This window comes from Cololabis saira, chromosome 20 (assembly GCF_033807715.1).
Source record: "Cololabis saira isolate AMF1-May2022 chromosome 20, fColSai1.1, whole genome shotgun sequence".
NCBI lineage: Eukaryota > Metazoa > Chordata > Actinopteri > Beloniformes > Belonidae > Cololabis > Cololabis saira.
Genome location: NC_084606.1, coordinates 22,114,989 through 22,137,798, shown reverse-complemented (window position 1 = coordinate 22,137,798; position 22,810 = coordinate 22,114,989). Strand labels below are relative to the sequence as shown.

Below are 22,810 nucleotides of genomic sequence, written 5' to 3'. Positions count from 1 at the left end.
CTGACAAGTTATTACGGAAAGATTTCTCTGAGACACGAAAAGATTACTGTCTACTCCAGCTTTCATGAAACAGTAATTGTTAAATGTAGAATGAAAATGCATACATTATACATATACTGAGATTGATGTCAGTAATTGAAATGATTTTATAAAAGGAGCATGTTGTTCACAGGATTTGTCCATTTAATGTTAGATATCAGAAAGATGAGTGGCTTTTACCACTGGTAACTTTAAAGAGGCAAACCGGTGTTTAAATTATATTTTGAGGAAACACATTACGGTAAAGTAAGAAAGGTAAAACACAAAAATAATGAAACAGAAGCACAGCTGTTGTTTTACCATGTTATATTTTAATTTCTGCAGAGACAAAAATGACAAGCAATTTATTTACACAAACCTGTACAAAAGCAAATTAAATTATGTAAAATATCTCATAAATAGAAGTGGACTTGCGTTCAATACAATTTGCCATGTTCAGCTAAGCTGCGTGCATAGTGACTCATATTAAACGATGATAAATTGGTTCCTCAATTTCTATATCAACATCCAAGTCGCAGGACAAATAGTAATGGTTAATATTACAAATCTCATTACACACTGTGAATGCTTTACGAATATGCGGAGAGCACTTCCCGAACACACACCTCAGCCAGGTGCACCGTATGTTCTTTGCCATTTCATCCACATTTCCATGACCAGCCACTTAATCCATCATTACTCAGATCTGATGTACTGTTGACTGTACTGGTGAGTTCTAGTTGCCAGTGTAGGGGATCCTTTCTGCCGTTTCTTTCTCTTTTCACTCTGCAGTCTTTGTTTTCACTTCATCTGATGCAGGAATTTAGAGCATCACCCTGGAACATCACAGCAATCCCTTCACCATGCTTATTTGTTGGCTCGGAGTGCAGCATCTGTTCAGATATGCATATACTCTAAACCTGCACGCGTGTTGTGCTGCGTTGCACAACACATCCTGAGGTGTGTGTTCAGTCAGCTGCTCTCCTTTGCAGACCCTCCCCCTCCCTATGTTTACCTCTCCTACAGTAGTAAAACGTCACATTAGCATTTTTATCTCCAGATTCCTTCAACGCAGAGCAGTCAAACGTTGCCAAGAATTTTCTCCAAACATCTTCCTGCTTTTATTCCTACACTTCCTGGCCTCCAATTCTTTAATATTCAGTCTTAAAACGTGTTTCATGCACAAAGAAGGTTACTTGACCTCTGATGTTACACATGTACATGAGTGGATATAAAAAAAAAAAAAAAAAAAATAGAAGAAAAGCCATTATATTGTTATTATTTCTACCAACAAGCAACTTCTGAATGTACCTGTACTCATTCAATAATGCACTAAGCTAGGAAAGGGTATTTCAACCGGATAACTGAACCCAGTGAACAATAGCCACTTGAATATTAGACCTACGGGCTCACGGACATTTGACTGGTCACCTCCAAAAAAAAAAAGAAGAAACAAAAAAGGATTGCCGTAATAGAATTTAAAAAAGAGGAAAAATTAAACTCCTGACATCATGGTATTTCATCTAAGATATGCAAATGTATTTCAGTTCCTAAATGCCACCCATCTATGTTGTGAGCATCGATATAATCATTTATGCACTTTTCCAAACCAACATTTAATCATACCAATTGGTATAAAAAGGCACAATTGCATATTTGCATTCACTCTTATTTTTTAAACGTTTTTTTTTTTCATTTTTTCAGAAGCACTCTAAATATACAAAGTGGCACCAGATAAAGAAAAAAGTAAAACACATAGTACATTTTTCTGATCATATCCACGGTTTTGACTGTTACAGTGTAGTCGATGAGCGAGAGAAAAAGTAAAAGAAAAGATAGAAGTATTCTAATCTGATGGTATAAACGCAGTACAAAAGAAATGATTTTAGGGATTGTGATATACGAGACAATTATGAAACTGGGAATGAAAAAAAAAAGATATATTAAAAAAAAAAATCAACAATATGTTCTTGGTTGATTTACTACTTTGTTGTACATGGCTAATGTCTTTTCAGGTTATAACAAATGCAAGCAACAAGATGGTTTTCCATGTTTACAGGGATTCCTTTTTTTTGCACATTTTATTTTACTGTTTTTTTTTCTTTTAAATCTTCCTTCTCATTAGGTGAAGTAAGTTCCCATTAAACGTGCAGTAAAAAGTAAATATTTATGTATACAGCTGATAAGTATAGGAGCACTTTCTTTCAAACGACGAGGAGTACTTACAGACTATAGATTGCCGGAGCGCAGAAAAAGTTCCTCCGGTCAAACCAAAAGGGTTTCGCTAACATACAAAAAGTTCTGTTGCATCTGATTATTCTTTTGCTTTATTATAATCATGAGATTTTGTGCCTCTGCAGCTGCAAATTAAAAAAATCTAAACGACAAAAAGAATTGAGGGAGGCACAACATCTCAACAATATTGTGTGTCTGTGTGTGAAGCCTCAGCTCCGAGGATGTGATGGAGGTTCTGTTGAGACGCCACAGTCTCATCGTTCAAGCTCAATCCTTCACTGAAAGAAAAGCAAAATCTTCATGTAATGTGTGGTTAAAGCAAAGTTCTCAATGAAAGCTATCTTCATTGTGTGTGTGAACGGGGTAGGGGGGGGGTGCTTCATCCTGTTTGTGAAGCTTTGGTTTCTTTATGATACCAAATTTTCCAGCGCGTAATCCGAATGCCTCCTGGTATCTGCTTGTGTTGCTTTTTGATTGTTCTCCGTTGAGCTGATTGGTACATTCATGCTACTAAAAGTAACAACCGAGAGTGCTTGAAGGACTCCTGCTCGGCCGCGTGTGCTAATGTCACCTTGAAGGCTCGAGAGGGAGTGAAAAAGAAGTCGTCGCTTGTTGGCCGGATGTACTGTACAATATGACATTTATTGCTCAGTCCTCTCACACCCACACACAGACACACACACACATAAAAAGGAAATAACTGTAAAATCCTGTCCTTTCAGCTGTTTTAAGACCAACTGGGCCATGTTTCTGCCCCCTTAAGCCTATTAGGGGCATCTGCAGACACCTGCACAGGCACGCTATGCCTATACAAACTTAAAATTGTAACTGCGCCTCGATAATTTGAATCTCATGCCAAAACACTGTGCTTACCCTGGATTTTCAGTCAGTTATAGCAGCGCCACTGGCCTCCTTTAAATGAATCTGTCTCTGCATGTGTATGTCGTCATGTTTGTTTGAGGAAGAGGGCTTTTACTCTTTGAAATGAACGGTACCATTGCACTAAGGCGATCCAAAAGTGAACATCTTGCTTTTCAAGGTGATCCCTGTTGGCGAAAGGTCTTGCATTTCTAAGGAGGGCTTTTGGTCTCGATCGCACCATTCAAAGACAAAGAACAAGAGACTGAGGAAAGGGAGCGAGACAAAAGGGAATGGGAGCAGTTAGCACTCTTGTTATGGTTCGATGTTTTTGTACAGTAGGCGACACCTTGTGAAAAGTTCGCACACTCTTTGTAAGAATCGGTCGATCAAGTTCATCTCATCTCATCAAGTGTTGCAGTAAATTCCACCGGCTCCCATTTGTGTCCAAGGGTTTCCAGATCAGGGAGAGGGCCAGGTATTTAAAGCTTAGTCTTTCCCGTCCTCATAAGTTTCAAATGCAGTTTTAGCCTTCAAGTTAAGCACAGAGGCTAAAAGACGACCGGGTCCTCGGTCGAGTGTGTAAAATCACGAGAGTCCAGTTTGCTCGGACTGTTTGAAAATGTAAAACTGCAATGTTTAAACTGCCTATGTGTACAGCTTTCACTCTATATAAAAAACAAACACAAAAAGAAAAGAACCAGGCTCTTTTGTACAGTGTCATTGTAACGGAACGGGCCCTGCAATGGGAACGGGGAGTACTCATGCGTGTGCTGTGTATGTAAAATGAGTTGATTACTGTACAGATTGACTTTCAGGCAGCAGACTGTGTCCCAAGAGCCCGACTCGCCAGTATAACAGCCTCACTGAGAGTTCCTCCACCTCCTCCTCCCCTCTTTCAGGTCATGGGCGGAATAAGCGCTTTAAAAATGGTACAATGTTTCTATATCCACTTAGACTTTTCAGTAAGGAGTACCCGGAAAGGTCTTTGGAGAAGGTTTAGTCCTACTTGCGGCTAAAAGATTCTAGAGCTGTAACGGTGACGTGTAAGCAAACTATGCTTAGCAGTGTGTTTGAATGCCGCGTGTGGCGGCACGTTAGCTCTGAGCTCACAGGTAAACTTCCCGTCGCGTCAGAGTGCCACAGGAGGTGGGCTTGTACTCCCCGGTGGGCGCGAGGGGGATCTCCTCAGTGGGGTGGCCCAGCACCTCCTCCCCGCCTCCCGGCGAGCCGTAAGAAGACGACCCGAAGGCCTCGTAGGAGGAGGAGGAGGCCATCCTCTTGTTGAGCAGGTTGCGGTTGCGGTCTCCCATCATGTGAGCGGTGGTGGGGTCTCCGTTGGCCATGGCGGCCATGGCGAGGGTCTCTTGGCTGCCGGGCTGGTCGGCGCTGCTGCTGCTGCCGCTGCTGCCGCTGCCGGTCATGAACGTAGAAAGCTTTGGTTGTTGGGGGTTGGTGGTTGACTTGGATGGCCGTCGCTCGGGCGACGTACGCACAGGCATCCAGCAGGAGTCCGAGTGGCCGTACTCATCGCATTCCCTGGTGCACTTGCCAGTCATGGCTACGTCAGGCAGGGGCCGGGAGTCTGGAGGAACCAGAGAAGAGAGAAACTGATGTCAATGACTACAGTCTGGTTCTACTAAAATGAGAAATTAAATTACAAACTATCAATGGTAATGACAAACTTTCCTGCCGCTAAGTGTTTGCTGTGGTATGTGATTTGACTGTACAGAAGATGCGTGAATATGTAAAGATTCCTCCCTAATGAGGTCATCACCGCATCTGAAACTTAATGGAGAAGGTAGAAAGCAATAAAAGCTGGTCTTGATGGTTACCAGGCACAGGTCTCCGCAGACTTTTATCACCGGTGAGCACAACAAAGCTTTTGTTTTGCTTATAAAACTGTAAGTTTTCATGCAGAACCCATACCACATGACAAAAATAAGAAAAAAAAGAAATACAATTAAAAGAAGACACTACTGGCTAACAGGCTCAAACTGAAAAACAGTGGCATGAATCGGAGTTGAAATAATATCATGCTTCAAAACGCGTTTGTGCTGAGAGGGAAAGGGGAAGGGGAGGGATAAAGAGAGGAGTGGAAGAGGACAAATTATGTTTTCAGCTTCAACTCATCATCTCAGACTTAAGACGCACAACTACACCCGCTCAGCGTTAGCCTGTTGTGATGTGGGAACCCCATCAGCACCCTGTTTTTCTTATTTTGCTGATTGACAGATGGCAATCACATTCTCATCTAAGTAGCTTAATAGCTTTGTGGGACTCAAGAGCTCTGATATCCTCTTAAATCCACTAATAGTGGTCTTAACCAATTACCTAGCTGAGCGCTGGCCTCAGATTAACGACATCCGATGCATTATTGGGGAGAGGAAATTATGTGCTTAAATATCCACATCATGAAAACAGGCTGGACAGATACTCTCCTGCGACGTGAAACAATCCAATAATACACCCAAAGCTGGTGAATGAGTTCAACATGAGACCCAAACTATACATATATACTATATCTGGAATGTTTTTAAATGACACAGTGTATGTATTATCAGGGTGCTACGTTAGAGTTCTTAATGACCCGAGGTCGAGAATGGAAAACCAAAATCAAGCGAAAGCGAGGGTGAGTGCAAACCAAGCGAAGCATGCCTTTGCCCAGGGTTAAAAAAATACAAAATAAATTTAAAAAAGCAAACAGAAAAATAAAGAGTTTGGATCATGGCTTACTTTTAATGCTCTTTATCTCCTGTAAAAGAAAAAAATAGAACAGAAATCACTCTTTAAGTCTTAACTTGTGCAGTGGTAAGTGCACTATATGAGCAGTCTTGAGCAGCACTGACGCTGGAACTGAAAGACATGTTGACAACAGCACCAACACAAGTGTTATGCAGGGCAGACACGTGACCCAGGACACAATGCAGCTACAACAAGGACAGCACAGAAAGACAAGACTGGAAGAGGCGGATGATGGGCCTCTCAGGTCCTCCTGGATTGGTTTTTATCAACAAATGAATCTCTTTTTTCACTATGAAAGCCTTTCTGATGTTTCTTTGAGAGTGCCATTCCTTTGCAGGAAATCTTATCCCTGCGATGTCAAAAATTACTTTTATAAAGCTGGCGCTCTGTAGCCAGTGCTCCAGGAGAAGACTGTCACTCATTTCAGCTATTACTGAAGCCAAAAACGTTAAGCACTTCTGTTTAATGACTTGCAAATAGATGAGAAAGCAGGAAAAAATGGAACAACATAGAGATGCAACTGCAATCACAGTTAACATGCCGGCTGATGTGATGAAAATGACAACTGTGGCTTTGGATCGCAGCATGTCTATTCTTCCTTTTCTCGACCTCAGCTTGACAATCACAGCCATCAACGACATGAGTGGATACCAGGTACGGACTGCCTCGCTCATTTACACTAAAGATTGAGCCATCAGGGTACCCACAATGCACAGCGAGTCTCTTTAGGCCTCTCCTGATTGCTCTTCCAATTGGCTTCTCACCCCCTGATCATATTCAAAGTCATTTAAAGAAAAAAAGACAGCAGGGTAGACATCTTGCATTGTTCAGCTATCATGGATAAGCAGCCATGCTGCACAGTCAGATGCTGAGGCAGTTAGCCGGCGCTCTGCGTGTTGTGTACATTGAAAAGAAGATTTCCTCGCACCGATCATCGACTCTGCAGGACTGCTACAACTGAGGAACTTTTCTTTTGAGTTAATGAATTGGACTCCTATTTCAAAGCAAAAAAATGCCCTTTTTTTCGCCACTCTCTCTTGGGTTTGGGCTTCAATATGAATACTCTGACAGACTTATCCAAAGACTTATCTCACTTATGGGAAGCTGGAGGACAGATGGGTTTCAGAGCCGGGTTCAGCGCAGGCTTGTACTATCATCTGCTGGCTGATGTCATGTACAGTTTAGTGTAAAGCTCACTCCTCTTTAGGTGTTCATTTTATCCCCTTTGTCCGGAGGATAAATCCATTCTGGCTTTCTTTAATTCCTACGATTAAAGTCAGGACAATAAAAGCAAACAATTAAAGGGGACCTATTATGAAAAACAGGTTTTTTCTTGCTTTAACATATATAAAGTGGTCTCCCCTCAGCCTGCCAACTCAGAGAAGGAGGAAAGCAACCAAATTCTGCAGTGTCTGTACAGCCGCCCGGATGAGCCGTCCTGTGTGATGTGGATCTACGAGCCGTTCAGATTCTGCTCCCTTTCGTAACCAAAATGCGATTTTACATCGGTTGGCCTCCGATGCGGGAAACCACGCCCACAACTAACTCCGCCGGCCGGAGCTTCCGCCTTTTTTCCGTAGCGGTGTATCGTGATGGCGTCTGTTCGAGCTAGACATGCAAATTGCTCTGTTGTTGGTTGTAAAAACTTGCTTTGTGCCCTCCCCTGCTCCGTGTCATTCAGGCAGCCAATCAGCACAGAGCCTCATTATCATAGCCTCCCATAGAGAATGAGGTTAGAGACTGGGAAGATAAAGACATGGCTCAGAGGCTGAATTTCTAATTTATTTAGCAAAAACAATCAAAAGCTTGTTTTTAAGACATTCAAGGCCTGTTTAAAATAGGTATTAGATGCCATAATAGGTCCCCTTTAAATAAAGATGAGGGAAAAATGTTAATTGTTTAAAGCGGTTTAATAAAACGGGACTTGTCGCTTTTTTTTCTGCAAATGTCCACAGGCCTTTTTAAGACCCAATTCAGAAATCGGGACGTAGGAAACATCTTCAAAGAGAAGCCCTCAGAGCACACGTAGCACAGTAGCTGACTTTTGTTGCATATTCACGAACATCCTGCAAACGCACGCCGCCACAGCACACCACAGCACAATTGGGTCAAGCCGTCATGTTAAGAAAAACGCTGCTGCAACACCGACAGCCAAACAAGCGGGTCTCTCCGTCCCAGGTGACATCCCCCGGGCTCAGGCCTTGTTATTTGCAGGTCCAGAGCTCCAATACAGGGGCTTCGTGTGGGTGCCACGGGATGACGCCTGCTCTCCACATCGCTGTAGGACAACAGCGACTAACAGGCGACGGGGCTGAATGGAAGAGCAGCGGCTTTTGTTAACATGTCACGCCTTTCTAGGGTGATAATAATACTGAGACATCACTCTATAGCAGAGCTCTGGGAAATTAGTTCCCCTAACAGTGTGCATTTAAAGATTTCAGTAAGTCTACTGAGGAGACTTTCTTCATTTGTGCAAGGAATCCAGCTGAGAGGAGGCCGGTCGCTGCACTGGTTAAGCTGTTGCTTTTCTTAGCCACTCTTTCAGCTGACCAGCTTACGCTTCAGATATTTGAAAAATGCCCCTCTTTGGGTACAGTAGCAATTTGGTGCGGAGTGTTTTGCATTTGCTAAAATGTTGCAGCGGTGCAAAAAAAAAAAAAAAAGGGAGGGTTAGATAGAGGGCACTGCTCTGAGGCAACGTTGTTGTAAGTGGTGTATAAACCTTTCTGGGTGATTTCTGCTTCTTGGGTTTGTTTGTGTGGAAGTGCTGCGCTGCATGTCTGTCCCCTAACACGCACACAAATCCTCATACCTGTATGAATTTAATTTATGACAACACCGGCCTCAGTGTTGATCAACTGCTCTGCAGATTGGTGCAGACCTTTGTCCTTTTCCAGCCAGCAGATTGGTAAGAATATAAGGGGGAGTAGGGGGGCATTCATCTTTGTGCACATGTATTGAATGTGTGTCTTTGATGGGTATTTGGCTGGAGAGCAGATAGGGGCAGGAGCAGGAAAAAAAAAAAACAGCTGAAGAGCATGAAGACAGGAATGGAGTGCAGTGCAAGGGATGGACTGAATAGAAGAGACAGAGGCAGAGGGGAGAGTGTGAATGCTGAGTATAGCAGGGTCAGGGCACGGGACAGGAAAACAGCAGACTGAGTGGAGAAGACAGCATTGCTGCTGCTCACGGGCCTCGCAGGACTAAAAACACTGCCAAAGGAGAGCAGCAGATTGTTGGAGAAAGCAGAGGAGAAGGAACCAAGGACATTAGCAAAGACAAGGAGGGGGGGGGGGAGGGGGGGGGGTGTGAGATGACGAATACAACTTTGATTACAAAGAATGTTCCGTGCTGTAAATAAATCCTGGTAACGTGCAGTCGCAGGCATGCACACATTAACCTATCAATTCAAAGATCTTGATTTAGCTTGTTTTAAAGCTTCAATGATCTCTCCAACAACGAGGCCCTGTGTGCAGCCAGATGCACGGCTGCTCACCCCTCCACTAACTCAGTCTAATAGGCCTCTTTCTCATTCCCCATAATAAGAACACCAGAAAGCAACACAAGATAAACACTTAAGCCTCCTGATTCGATTTACACCCGTCCGCATGATTTCAATTTGAAACCAAAGGGGCGCGTCTTTTTACAGCCAGGCGATAAGTAAAGGAAGTTCCGAAGCAGATTTACAAGAGGGTGTTTGTGTGGAAACAATGAGTCTGGCTTGGAAACGGACCTGGACCAACCCACGACATCAAAACCCTCCACAAAAGGACAAATGACTTTTGCATGGCTGTGCAATCACCATGACGACGGGAGCTTACATTCCTGTGTCAACCTCTTGTAATAGTCCAGATGTGCCAATAGAGGAAGGAACAATTAAATGTAGATTTTAGGAAAAGAAAAAAAAACTGCTATGGAAAAACAAAAGCTAAAAATGCCATAGAACTTTTCCCTCTGCAATCTTTTCCTTTTTTCAACCCTCTCTACTTATTCTCACCTCTAATATGATCCCATTTAATTAGGTGGAACTTGCTGTCTAATTATGGCATGAGAGCATGTCTCCTTGTGGCTGGCTGTCTCACTCTGCGGGCCCTCTGGCCAGGCCTCACAGCTAAGAGGTCCAAAGTGATGAACGCAGACAGTCAGACAGACACTGCATCGCTGAATATGACTAACGGTGGCTTTGGGGAATAAAAGGAAGGAAATGGAGAGAAAGAGAGGGAAAAAAGAGAAGAAAGGACGGCCTGAGAGGAGAAAATGGTGAGGGAGGAAGTGTTCCTGAGAGATAAGAGCAGCAAGACGGAGAATAGGTGCTAAATTATTAACGCGGTGACTGGGAGTTCAGACAGAACCATATCCACAGGAAAAAGCGATATTTGTCTTTTTCTTACCGAGTTGTTTGCCAGACAATTAAGGAGGGATGGAAGAGATGGACGGACGGTGTGGGGAGGGGTGGGAACAAAAGGGTAGTCCTGGGGAGCAATGGCCTTTTGAAAATGCAAGAACTGATGTGCCCTGCGAGCCGCAGCATTAATTGATGGCATTAATGTCAGCGTTGGATATTTTCTCAGTGGCACGGGTGTCAGATCCAACCCAGAAACATCTAACCCTCATTCACGCGGTTCAAACCTCACAAGCAGGGGGCCACTGAGATCGAATGAGCATAAAACAAGCAATTTTCCATCCCTGCTAATAGTCATCCATCGCCAGGCTTGTCACACACATCACTTCCTGCTGGCGAGCCTCCTCGTCCCACATGTGGCATTTTTCATGACCGAGATTTTCCCACGCTGCCATAACCTTTTTTTTTTTTTTTTTGCTTGAGCGGTTCTTCTTTTAGGCCGGCTGGATGAATGTTGTTAAAAGTGGCAGCAGCTGATCTATTCCCTGCCTCATGAGCGTCTTGAAGTATTTACTACCTGGCAAGGGCAACTAAGGGAATAATCTGGAACCCCCACCGCGTCTCGAGAGGTGCGGAGGAAGAACCGAGAGGAGAAGCGAAACACAGTCCTGATTGAGTTTTGTAATGAGCTGTCACCTCCTTTCGCCTTACTTTCCACGCTCCCTATACTTCTTTGTTTTTGACGTTTTTTTTTTTACACAAACAATCTTCTGATAGGAGTTTCTCGGCTGTATTAAGGAAGATGACATAATTTTTATTCCTGCTGATACTGTGTGATTGTCAGAATTTGAATCTGTAATTTAATCACAATAGAACATAGATACAATTTCAAATGTTTCATCTTAATAATAACAAATTTCACGCCAGCAATGTCTCAAAACATGTCTCCTTTTAACATACATCTGGGGAAACGGAGGAGTTCAGTCGCTAGAGTTTTGAGAGAGGAAACCTTTTTTTACGGGAAAATGGGTTTAATATGGCTGCTTTTTCTTTTCAGTACCTTTAATACTCTTTGAGCCATAACGAATGCGCTGCAGCCTGCTCCTGAGGTAATTAATGGAGTCAAAATTAACTAGCATAATTTCATTCTGGTGACGATCTCTAAGCCAATTACCAAATGCCGCTTGTACTCTGTCTGCCCTCTGCATGTGTCCTCTCACTCCGGGTCTCCGGCAGTCCCTGACCACTTGGAGCAGGGAGCAGTCAAAGCCGAGGCGTCCCTACACATCGCGCTCATTCATCTTGCATGCACATCCTTATGGACAAGCCTCATGCCTCTCAGTCTGTGCATGCATGCACGCACAGACCCAGAGAAATGTTCTTCCTCTTAGCTATGCAGGTCTGCGTTCATGAGTGTAGCTCCCCATGTCTTCAACGAACTTGTGACCTAACCTCATGTGTTATGGGAACATACAGCAGTGAGAGGAGAGAGAGAGAGAGAGAGAGAGAGCACAGTCTGGTGCACAAGGCTAATTCAAAAATACTCCCAAGCTCCAGCACAAGAGTTTTCTTGCCAGAATTTAATTTTATTGTTAGAACATTACACCTATGATCACCTTCACAAGTGACATCTTGAATCTTTGTACATGTTATTTATTTAAGCTTGAAACAAAAGACCCCTACAGTTACAGTAAAAAATAAAGTACTGCGTCACCCCTCACTCCCACATTTGTGTGTGTGCGCTTGAGAGCGGGGCTTTGAGCTTCCACTCTGGAAGCACCATAAGGATTAGAATTAGCCGCTCTGCTATGGTGCACACATGCATGCGACGCTGCTAGCAACCGATAAAACAATATGGCGGTCTTAGCTTATTTTCACCCACACACCAACACAGGAGCCCGTATATATAAACAAACGGCCTCTTCGGCACTCCAGCAAACCATACATTAAACGAGGAGCGTGCACGTTCGCGTCAGGCTTTTTGTCCACTTATGCTTGGCATTCCCAGCCGTAGACAAGAAGACGAGCATGCAAAGCTTTAACTGATGAGACAGACACAGAATACACAAGAGGGAGCAGTGAGTGTGTGGAAAATGGCAGGGCTTACTGTGCTGCTGTGACTGTGTCAGTTAAATCACTTTTTAAAAATGTATTTTTATTGTTTACTATGGCTTTAAATTCTCTTCTCTCACAGACACACACACACACACACACACACACACACACACACACACACACACACACACACACACACACACACACACACACACCATCAAGCCCTTCTTTCTCCAGCCAGTCTTTAGAAAAGAAGTGTCATTGCTTCTCCACCACTGTTACTCTTATCGCACACTCCCAGGCACACTCACACAATAGCCTGTTTTACACCATTAAATGGTTATTTGTCAAAATACAATTTCAATTAAATTGTACCTAAAATAAAAAAAGAAGAAAAAAAATGCAGTGATTTGTGCTGTGAGGCTGATTGTTCGAGTGAGAGAAAGCATCTAAATCATTGGGGTAATACGGTCCTACATGGGAAAAAAAGGTGAGAAATGGAGGAGGTGCAGTTATGAGGATGGGGTCATTACAAAAAAAAAAAATTGGAAGGAAGGATGGTTTCTACGCTTGAAACAAACAAAAACGGCACGTGTTGAGCCCTGAGCAATGCTTTCTTTAACAGTACGATGTTATACCACTCGGCTCGGGCTCTCAGACACAATTTTAGCAGCATATTTGCATCAGAATTTCATTATGTGTTCTGTTTGCCAGACCTATTCAGGATGACCTACATATCACGAATTGTGCATATTCATCGCTTAATTTAAGAGGAAAATACCAAACTAAACATTATTTTAAAGTAGTGATGTTCAAATACATGTGAGGGTCAGCTTTCCACAGTCAAAAGTCTCAAGTTAAAGCTGTACGTGCAATAGATGCTCTGCAGATGCAGTCTAAGCTAGTTAGCTTGTGAGTCAGCCAAATAATACCTTTCATGTACCATTGTTTTCCTCCTCCGTGAGGAAATTATCCCTCAGCTCTTGTAGCTGGCGCGTTGACGGCCAGAGTGAGCTGGGCATGGTGAGTCATGACCTTAATGGAAAGCTAGTGGTGGAAATGTGGTAAGGGTAATTATGTTGACCTAAGGCAACAAGCTTTCAGTTTTTCAGCATGTAGGCTCATAAACAGGCAAAGGCAAATTATCTGGAGCCCGTGTTTCCCAGAGGGATTAGTTTTCCTTGTCTCAGCAGCTTCCAAAAACATGATGGACTATTGCGCTCTATCTAAGGGAAAAAAGAGCTGAACAAGCCCTTGTTTTTTAGGAGTATCTGTTCTTTTATTACACATTTAATTTAACGGAGCCAGTGAACGCTTTCCACATTGATCTAATGGCACATTTAAAATACTGGGTTAAAAACATCCTAACTTGATGAGATGGGACCCATCTGAAAAGAACACTCTACAATATCTGAGGACAAAACAAACCTTTAATTGTTTGCTTCCGAGAAATGTTCAAACCCAACCATCAAATTGTTCTGTCATCGTTATTACTGACAAGCAATTTGGATTATTAAGATATAAAAATATGCAAAATGCAGGCAGCTGTGCACGTTAATGACCTGGGAAACCAAAGGGACCATCGGGAAAACTTCAGAGAAATTTCCCCTTCACACAGATAGAACAACTACTGGGAAGGTAAAAACAAACTTCATCAAATGGCTGTGCACACCCCAGTCTTTGATGAAAGTGCTAAAAGGATGTGCCAGTCAGCAAATAGGTTCATCTTGCACCTCTTTAATGTATCCTCGGGTCTGTCTAGGGTCCCTAGACTGTGTAAAATCTCTGTCTTTGAACTTTATCATTCATTTGAATGAAAACGTGTGCCCGAACTTTTGTGTACATACCATGTCTTGACCTGCTTTTAACATAAAGTAGCAAGAAAATGTCACAGTATATTGGTCTCGTCACACAGGAAAGGTTTGAGAGCTTAGTAAGAATGAAGTGCCTGGCAAAATCTTCAGCCACTCTTGCTCACGCAGAAGCTCAGAGCGATACAGTCTCGATAACGCCAAGGTGTCCCGTGTTATAGTCTGTCTTGGAGATAGACAACAGTTTCTTCCGTTCTGCAGCAATATATTGGATTTTTTGCTGCAGAGACAGAGTGTGCTGTCACCTTTCTTGTTCACCCTCTATCTTTGACTCAAGTCTCAACAATGGGTTGCGCCACTTGTGGATTTTCTCTGGCAATGCCACTATTATGGACGGCACACTGAAGAGAGAGGAGGAGGTGGTAGACTGGTGGACAGAGCTGCAGTGAGGTGCACAGATGTCCATCTGCAGATGGATACTTTTTAACTTTTGTTCTACAAATGTTTGAGTTAGTTCATCTTGCTGGGATTTCAGCAAAGGGTGCAGTTGATTGCAATCCTGTACGGTGCTCGAAAGTAATACCAGTCACAACTAGCAAGTAGCAAGCATGGCGGTTTAGTAAAATGGGACAAGAAGATGACCCCCTCCTCCTTGTTCAGGTCCTCCAAGTTCAGTTTCCACTAGGGCTGTTCGATTTTGCCCAAAGATAAAATCTCGATTTTTTTCTCTCAAAATCCGATTTTCGATTACGATTATTTTGTGAATTGACAAAAGGCAAAGAAATGATTTCAAATATGCTGTTTTTTTATTGAACATTTGCCCCATTGGGCTTTAAGTGCAAACTTTGCTCTTATTAAACCAAAAATGAATGAATAAAGTGCAAAACTCTGTAAAATAAGTTGAAAAAAAGTTTTAAAAAATATAATAAAATATAAAGTTTTATCTCTGAAAAAAAAATCAGCAAATCAGCACTTGCAAACATACAGTAAGTTATATTTCCAATTAAATAAAACAAGACATTTTCTAATTAAACTAAACTGGGTCTTTGCATGCTAAATAATAATGCAACCCATGAAGGAGGTAGAGGTGTGTAATGTCAGTCATTACATTTGCTGTTCACATTTGCAAGTTTTTTGCAAGGAACACGAGCCGGTGTACCCGGTGGCATGTTAGTATATCACCATGGTTACAACGCCCCCTCCTACACTAAAGAGCCTCTCCGATGGGGCACTTGTCGCAGGTATTGAGAGGTATTTCCATCAATCATTAATATAGGTTAAAAAAAAAAGTGAAAAATCGATTTTACGATTTTGATGTTTTAACATCGTTCTAATTACATAATCGCGATTACGATTTAAAATCGATTAATCGAACAGCCCTAGTTTCCACATTGGGTCCACTCTCCTGACTTGACTGGTTGAAGCTAGTTCTTCATCCAACCAACTGGCAGGGAGAAGCCCCCTCTTTTAAAAAAACAATTTTCCTTCTGGTACGTTCTAGATTGGGTCTATGTTCATTTCATATTCTTGTAGCCCTGTTCATTCATCATAATTCTTTAGAAAATAATTGGATGCTCTTATTTGTCATTATATGTGTAGATGCATGTGTCAACGTGTGAACATGTAAGCTTGTTTGTACACGCTTCATTTAGTTTTCCCTAAGGTTTTACACGCTGGGTCAAATTATTCAGGATGAAGAAGAAAAAAGCAGATCTGAGCATTTACAACTTTTCTTTCCGTTCCTCGCTTTTCTGCAGCAGCTAAGACAGAGTCAGCAGCAGTGGCACACAACGTCTCAAACTTGCATCATCACACAATTCTTAAGCGAGAAGTGCCACAGGGAGACAACAAGGCTCATCTCAGTCATCATTCAAAACTTGCTTCCCATCCTTGAAGCTCCAAATGCATATCTGAATACAAGTGGACACTTGAAAGCAAAACTGCCTATTAACATTCAAATATACCACACAGGACGAACAAGAAAGGACGATGATTGGAAGTGAAACCTGCTCTGGCTTCAAGTCATGACAATCCTTTCAACCTTAATCGCACGGCCTGCTTAAAAGGCCAGTTTAGCAGTATAGAAATACAGACCACAGCTGTAGACATACACAGTGTATTATTTAAAGCACCAGGGGCCCAATTTGTCACTCTGGCGGGCTCATCACAGACGAACATCTTTTATGAAATGCACTTTTCACGCTGCCTGTCGGAGGGATCAAAGCAGAAGCAGCAGCCTTGCCCGCTTCTCCCCCTTCAGTTTCCATGCTCCGATTCCCACTGACAAAATGAGTCAATTTAAACCAAATGGATCCCCTATCAAAAACGAGAGTGGCGAGGGAGACAGAAGAGGAGCAGGAGATTCATGTTTGTGGGTGGGTGAAATTTGGGCAGGTGGGCAGCAGCTGGGGAGTATGGACACTCAGCTTCTCTTGTGTGGGGTAGGATGAAGAGCGGAAACGCCATCATCGGAATCAACCTTGAAATTAATTTTCAGCTACATGAAGTGGATGATCGCCATGGGTGGGTGAAAACAGATTAAATATTTGACTAAACCCCAGTCCGTCAAACATAAAATTCAGTTAAAAGGGGTCTATTTGGCAACATCTAGTGGAAAGAGATGCAAAACTACAACAATATGGAGAAATATGGATTCTACCCATTTCAAATTTTGAGTTTTACACCTATTTATTAGTTCAGTCACTGATAAACACTAGGCTTTAGAGATCGCACACCATTTCAAATGATCAGGCAATGAAAAGTAATCGTACATTAATTTCATCTCAGCTTGATAGAGAGCATTACCTTCCCTTTGACGTCTGTGAAATTATGTAGATGTTATCTTACAATTGCTAAATTGCGTCAACAACAAACGGTAGCTAATAGCTCGTATCATCAGCATAGCTTACGTGGCTTAAACTGGCTTTTTACAGGCTGGTATTTAAAAGGATGCCAGTTTAAATCTGCATTACTGTCAGACTGTGGACTGCTGGAGAAAGACGTTTAGTCATGGCCCGTGGGGGTGGGAAGCACTTCCTGCGCATAAATAGAGCAGGTTAAGCCCTACCTGATTTAAAAGCGCTAATTCTCGGCAGTCCAAATGTGAAACCAAGCTCTAACCTGACATCGATCACAAGTTCTGAGAACTCCTGCCAATATTCTGTGCAAACACTGATTCAGCCTTAAAGAGACACAAGAGAATTGTAAGTCAATACTTGAAGAGTTCAAAAAGACTCATTTTCACCTCAGCATACTGTGCCTTATTTCTATTTCATATGATTCACAAATGCACGTGACATTAGATGGCAGAAAATATGTAGCATTTTTTCTTTGTACTTGCCTTTGAAGCACACAAAACATGTTTCATCACTCACACAGCTTGACAGGCCTATTTTCCTCGCCTCTACCAATTCCACCCTCCCCACCATCACCACCCCACCCCTTTTTAAGCAACGCTCTTGACCAATTGATTTTTTTTCTTTTTTTTCCCTCTGTCTGCCTGTCTTTTTTTTTCCCTCTCCGCCCTTGATTCTAATGCTTCTGGGTTGTGGGAAATATTTATTCACATTGATCGACGACAGAGCTGATAGGTCTTTCATGAGCGTCAGAACTCAAACTGTTTTTGTCCCACCGATGTCTCCAAATATCAATCACCGGTGGGGGAAAGCACAGTGGACGGACTGCAGATTAGGCTAATAAAAGCCAAAAAAGGCCAGAATAATTTTCCTAGAAAAATATTCACCAGACGACAGGCAACAATCTGTTGATGGAGTGATTGTGAATCCTGCGGTGAGTCCTGTGCGGTGAGAGATGATATTTTAAGAGACATATTCTTCACAAATTGTTGAAATCCCCAAACCCGATCCAGACAACTCTGTCCTGCAGCTGCAAAATCGATTGGATGCTGTGCATGATGTGGTACGGAGGGCCGTAGGGAGCATTCTGATGATAATTCCTGCATCTGCCTGGTCGCCATTAAAAATGCAGCGCCGACAGGATATTTTCTGCATCAAATTTTCATCGCATCAAGCAGTCTCGACAGCCTCATCTAACACACACAAAGAGTCTCGTGTAAGAATGATGAAGTTCCTAAAGCCTGTGCTGTCTGTCTGAATGGATATGGATTTTGAATGAAGGACACAGTGTTGTATTATAGTTCATAGACGGTGCGGCTGTGTGCTTGCTCTCCCCTCAGCAGTGACTTGTAAAATTGATTACTGTCTTTCTTAGACGACTGCACACAAAACCTAAAAACAAGATTTGCTTCCCAGTCGGGCTTCTTATTATTATCATTTTTCTCTTTACATTATGAGTGAAATGAGCCAAACGCAATACAGCGCGTATATTGAAAAAGACATCAGCCCGAACGTACAGTACAGTTCATAGATAAAATAAACAGTTGAGTCCACAGCTAGGCTAGTATAAACACATTATGACCAGTCTTCATGAATATCCTAACCCATGCTGAGCCAAAGGATTTTTGTTGTTGTTTTGGTTGCATTTCATATTCATATTCATATCCTGCTGTCACATCCAAACTAAAGGCACATCATTCCTGCAAAATAAAACTCTCCACTAATCTCTGCACGCAAGGTCATATGTAAATATGTTTTCTTTGTAGCGGCATCATCTCATCATGAAAAAAATGGCAAAAGGCGAGTTTGATAAATATGCCCGGTCTACAGTCTAAAGGGAACGCCATTATGAGGGAAATACAGAGCTGTGGAAGGTTCAGCCGGGTGCCTGGCCGATGAAGAGCTATTCTCACTTCACCCTCATTACCACACTTACAGAGCTCACTGCTGTGTTCTCTTGTCATGTACACAGACCAGAAACACATTTGCATTATTGAGCCCCATTAAAAGTGTTACTGCAGCTTTTAAGAAAGACGCAACAGTTGTTGTAAAGTGATACCACACCTACAAGTACTGTACAATTATCATCAATGCACAGTGCTAGGGTTGAAAAAACAAACATCTTTTGATGACTCCCAGTAAGCAAAGCTCAGAGCTTTTTTTTTTACTATAGTGCACTGGTTAAGAGCTCAGCATTGTCTCAGGCTTATGATGTAACAATTCACTAAGAATAGGAGAGATAAGAGACCACACTAGATCATATACGGAACCGCTGAGGTGGTGGATGAATCATATGAGGTTCTGAAGCTGTGGAAGGCCATGATGTATATTACCTGATGAAAGCCTTTACATAAAAGTACTTTGTATTTACTTCCTGTGCTTCCTCTTGAGAGTGGTATTGGAGGAAGGTTGATGAGTTACAGTAGATTGTGCAGCCAAATTAAGAGAGGGAGAAACATAATCACTGAGTCCTAGAGAAAGAGAAAGAGTGAAACGTGCAAGTGTGCACGGGGGAGAGAGGGACTCGTAATATGCTTGGGAATTAAATAAGCCTCAGTGCTCCTCAATAATATCACCCGCTTCACAGAGTCCTCTGGGAAACATGAAATGTGCCGATAAAGGATGATGCCTTCCTTTGACAAGCGGGGTGTGCTAAAAGTGCCCTAAAAAAAAAAGAAAAAAGAAAGAGAGATACAGAAAAAGAGGAAGCAAACAACCACGTGTCGCTGCCACAGTGAGCACACATGCTTGTGCCCCAGGCTACACTTAAAAGAAGAAGTATTCCCTTTTTTCTTCTTATGCCACAGTTCCCCCAAAATCCCCTGTTTAAGGTCACACATGCCGCACAATTATTCAGACTGCTGCTGGATTTATTCAGCTGCATTCACAGGACTGGTAGTGGACGTTTAGGGGAGTCCCTGTTTGTTTGTTTGTTTGTTTGTGGGCATATGAGATTACGTGTCGGGGTCTGATATACAGGAAATTGTGCTATGTTTGATCACTTTGCATCTTGAAATGGTGAAGTGTACAGACATTCAAAGGTTACACCTATGCAGCTGTTCCAAGGCAGTCTGTTTATACAGAGCTGAAAAAAATTAGATTTGGATTTCAAATAAAAAAGTGTATTAGATCAATCTTTGAGGGGAATATGGTGCAAAAACATTTACAACTGCATTACATTCAGACAGCAAGTGACCAAAAGTCACTTGGTGTAAAACCTTTTTCACAACTGCCACCAGAAACTTTGCTTAATTAAGCTTTATGTTAACCTTGTCCAGAGGCAATGTCATCATCTGTAGGCTTCATAGGCATCTGGGATGCACCATTACAGAGTTGAAAAATGTGTGATGTGGTTAAAAGGAATCAGTATTTCAGTGTGCTTTTTATAAGGAATGGACACCATGGTGTCCAAACCAAAAATGAAAAGGACCATTCTGACTGAAATTCAATTTTCTGCGATGAGAGCTTTAATGCGCAAAAGTACATTGAGATTTTATGGCAACACATGACGTTCACTAGACGGCATCTATTCCACTGAATTCCAACCATTAAGAAAAAAAAATGGTACACATTACATTCTGGCAGGCAGTTCTGTCCTGCCCCTAAACGTATTAAAGAAAACCTGTGTTGACCCCAACCCTGTACTGATAGGTTAAACCCCAGGAACCCTCTATTGCTGGTATCCCCAATAACAGAGTGCCGTTTTTAGTATTGTTTTATTTCATTTGCAGTATATAACATCTATTGCAATACAAGTTGTCTTTACGCACTTCCCAGAGACCGAGAACATGACCCCCGAGCTATTATTACATAAGCAATGGCAGGTAAAAACTCCCAGAGTGGGAGAAAAACCAAAGAACTTTGACATGACTGAATGGGTTGCATATGTGATTGGCACAGAAATGACGCTAACAGAGGAAGTTGCTATTAAATTAAAAATAAACCCGGCAGGGTTATATTTGCTTTAAGATAAGCACCAGGAAATGAATTGTAGATGCTGGAAACTGAATTACAATGCAGGAAATAAGGTAAGAACATGCAAGAAAACACAACTTTGAAGCCATTCATACAAATTACTTTTGACTTCAAAACATGTTTTCTTGAGTCGCCACAATTTTAACATCCTATTGCAAGCAGATGTCTGAATTGTTTATAGAAGTAAATAACATGCACATGCATTTATACAAAGGTTCCTGGATTTAGTTGAGAAATATTCATGTTTTTCTGGTCTTTACTTTTCGTGACTTTCCCAGAGTTGTATTTAAGGGCAACCCTGCTCAGGTACGTCAGCCTCGATGTGTTCATGTTGACACCAACGCAACCGAGAAATGCACCCCCCTAACCTGTCATGTCCTGTCAAACGAGCAGAAAGAGACGGCCTCGCGCTCTGTCGGGTCCCATGACATTTACATACCACTCTGCCTGATAGTGTGGGAATCGCCCCTTGGCTATACCAGGCCTTGAATTTAGGACAGGCACTTTTCCAGTCACCCGCCCAATGCGTCCATCCTCTCCCTTGTCACAACTAAAGTGGGAAGTGCTCACACTTGACAAAAAGAAACCATAAACATGCAACTCGCTCAGCGGCCGCCAAAACGGCCCACTGGCTTTCAGATGGGGGATAAAATAAAGACAACTCCTCTCCCTCTCCACCCCGTCCCCTGACCACCTGAGCAGACATCAATGCTCACGTTTTCCTCTTCCAAACACTTCTGTCTAATGTATTTCTTAATCTGTCCTCTAACATTAGCCTTTGAGCATTTTCTCCCTCCCAATAACTTCCTAGGTGTTGTCTCTGTGGTCGAGACCCCCAACAGTCCACCATCCCTCCCATCCCTCTCATTATGCGCCTCCGTCTCTGCTGATCGGCCAGCAACTCCCTACTGCCAAATTCATGAGATTGATCATTTTTACACGGGTGGGTGGATTTACGAAAAAAGCCCACCCCCTCCTCCCCCAGGTACACAGCGCGCTTATGTGGCACCTACAAACCCTGCTGGTAAAACTCTGAAGCCATATCACTTAACATGCACGGGCTTCTACTCCCAGGAGGGGGAGAGAGACGCTATGAGAGAGGAGAAGAAAAAAGCGGAGTGAGCGGAATACTAATAAAGTGGAGCACTTGGAAGGGAAAGGAAGTCGGGAAAAGACAGTAGTGGCGACAAATTTACCACTTAATTTCATTCAATACTGGAGTATCTTAGATTTCTATTCTTCTTGCGCTTGCATGCTTGAATGTGTGTGTCGGTTTATGGGAATATAGACTTTAGATATTCATATGCCTTAGAGGATTTTGAGTACTCAATTCTTTCTCTTTTATCTTTTAATATCTGTGTGAATGCAAGTGCGTGTTCACATACAAATACACTATGTGTCAAAGTCTGGCCAACTTGTGGTACGAAAGACGGAATCCAGAAACACACACCTACGAGTTGATGTGACTTCTTAAGGATTGGACTAGTAGGACTGAGTGACGAGGATGTTAAGTAGATTAATCGATGCTCACAAACCACACAGCAACTTGTTCCGAAATTTTCAATTTTAGTATTTACCTTTCCAATTTTGCATTTTCTTTATTTATTTTGATGGTTCATTACGTGCATTGTGTTTTAAGAGAGTGGATGTGATATTTGTGTGTTCAGATGATCAAATCTTTGTCCACACATGGTCTTTGCCAAAGCCTCGTTATCACAATTTCTTTTAGGAGCTGGATACAGAGTTGAGAGTTTCGTTACTTCCCACAACTGCTGTGTTTCCGACAAAGGCGGCCTCTAAAAATAGACTCCATGTTTCATATGCAGCAACCCCATTTCCACCCGCTCATGCTGGGAGGAAAAGGTATAAAAGCATATATTCCTACTAGTTTTTGACCATTAATATTCATTTACCAT

The 22,810-nt window shown here is 42.4% G+C and overlaps 1 protein-coding gene across 4 annotated transcripts in view; it reads right to left on the bottom strand.

The window, feature by feature from the left end:
* Nucleotides 1–344: 344 nt before the first annotated feature.
* pcdh7b (protocadherin 7b) overlaps nucleotides 345–22,810 on the bottom strand; it is a 111,469-nt gene continuing 89,003 nt past the window's right edge. For 2 of the 4 annotated variants that reach the window (XM_061709597.1, XM_061709598.1), the window contains exon 3: nucleotides 345–4,696. In XM_061709597.1, the coding sequence (XP_061565581.1) occupies nucleotides 4,221–4,696 (476 nt within the window). In that variant the 3' untranslated portion in view covers nucleotides 345–4,220. Of the gene's footprint in view, nucleotides 4,697–5,847; nucleotides 5,867–22,810 lie in introns of all 4 variants that reach the window. The other 2 variants (XM_061709599.1, XM_061709600.1) reach the window with 2 other exon arrangements.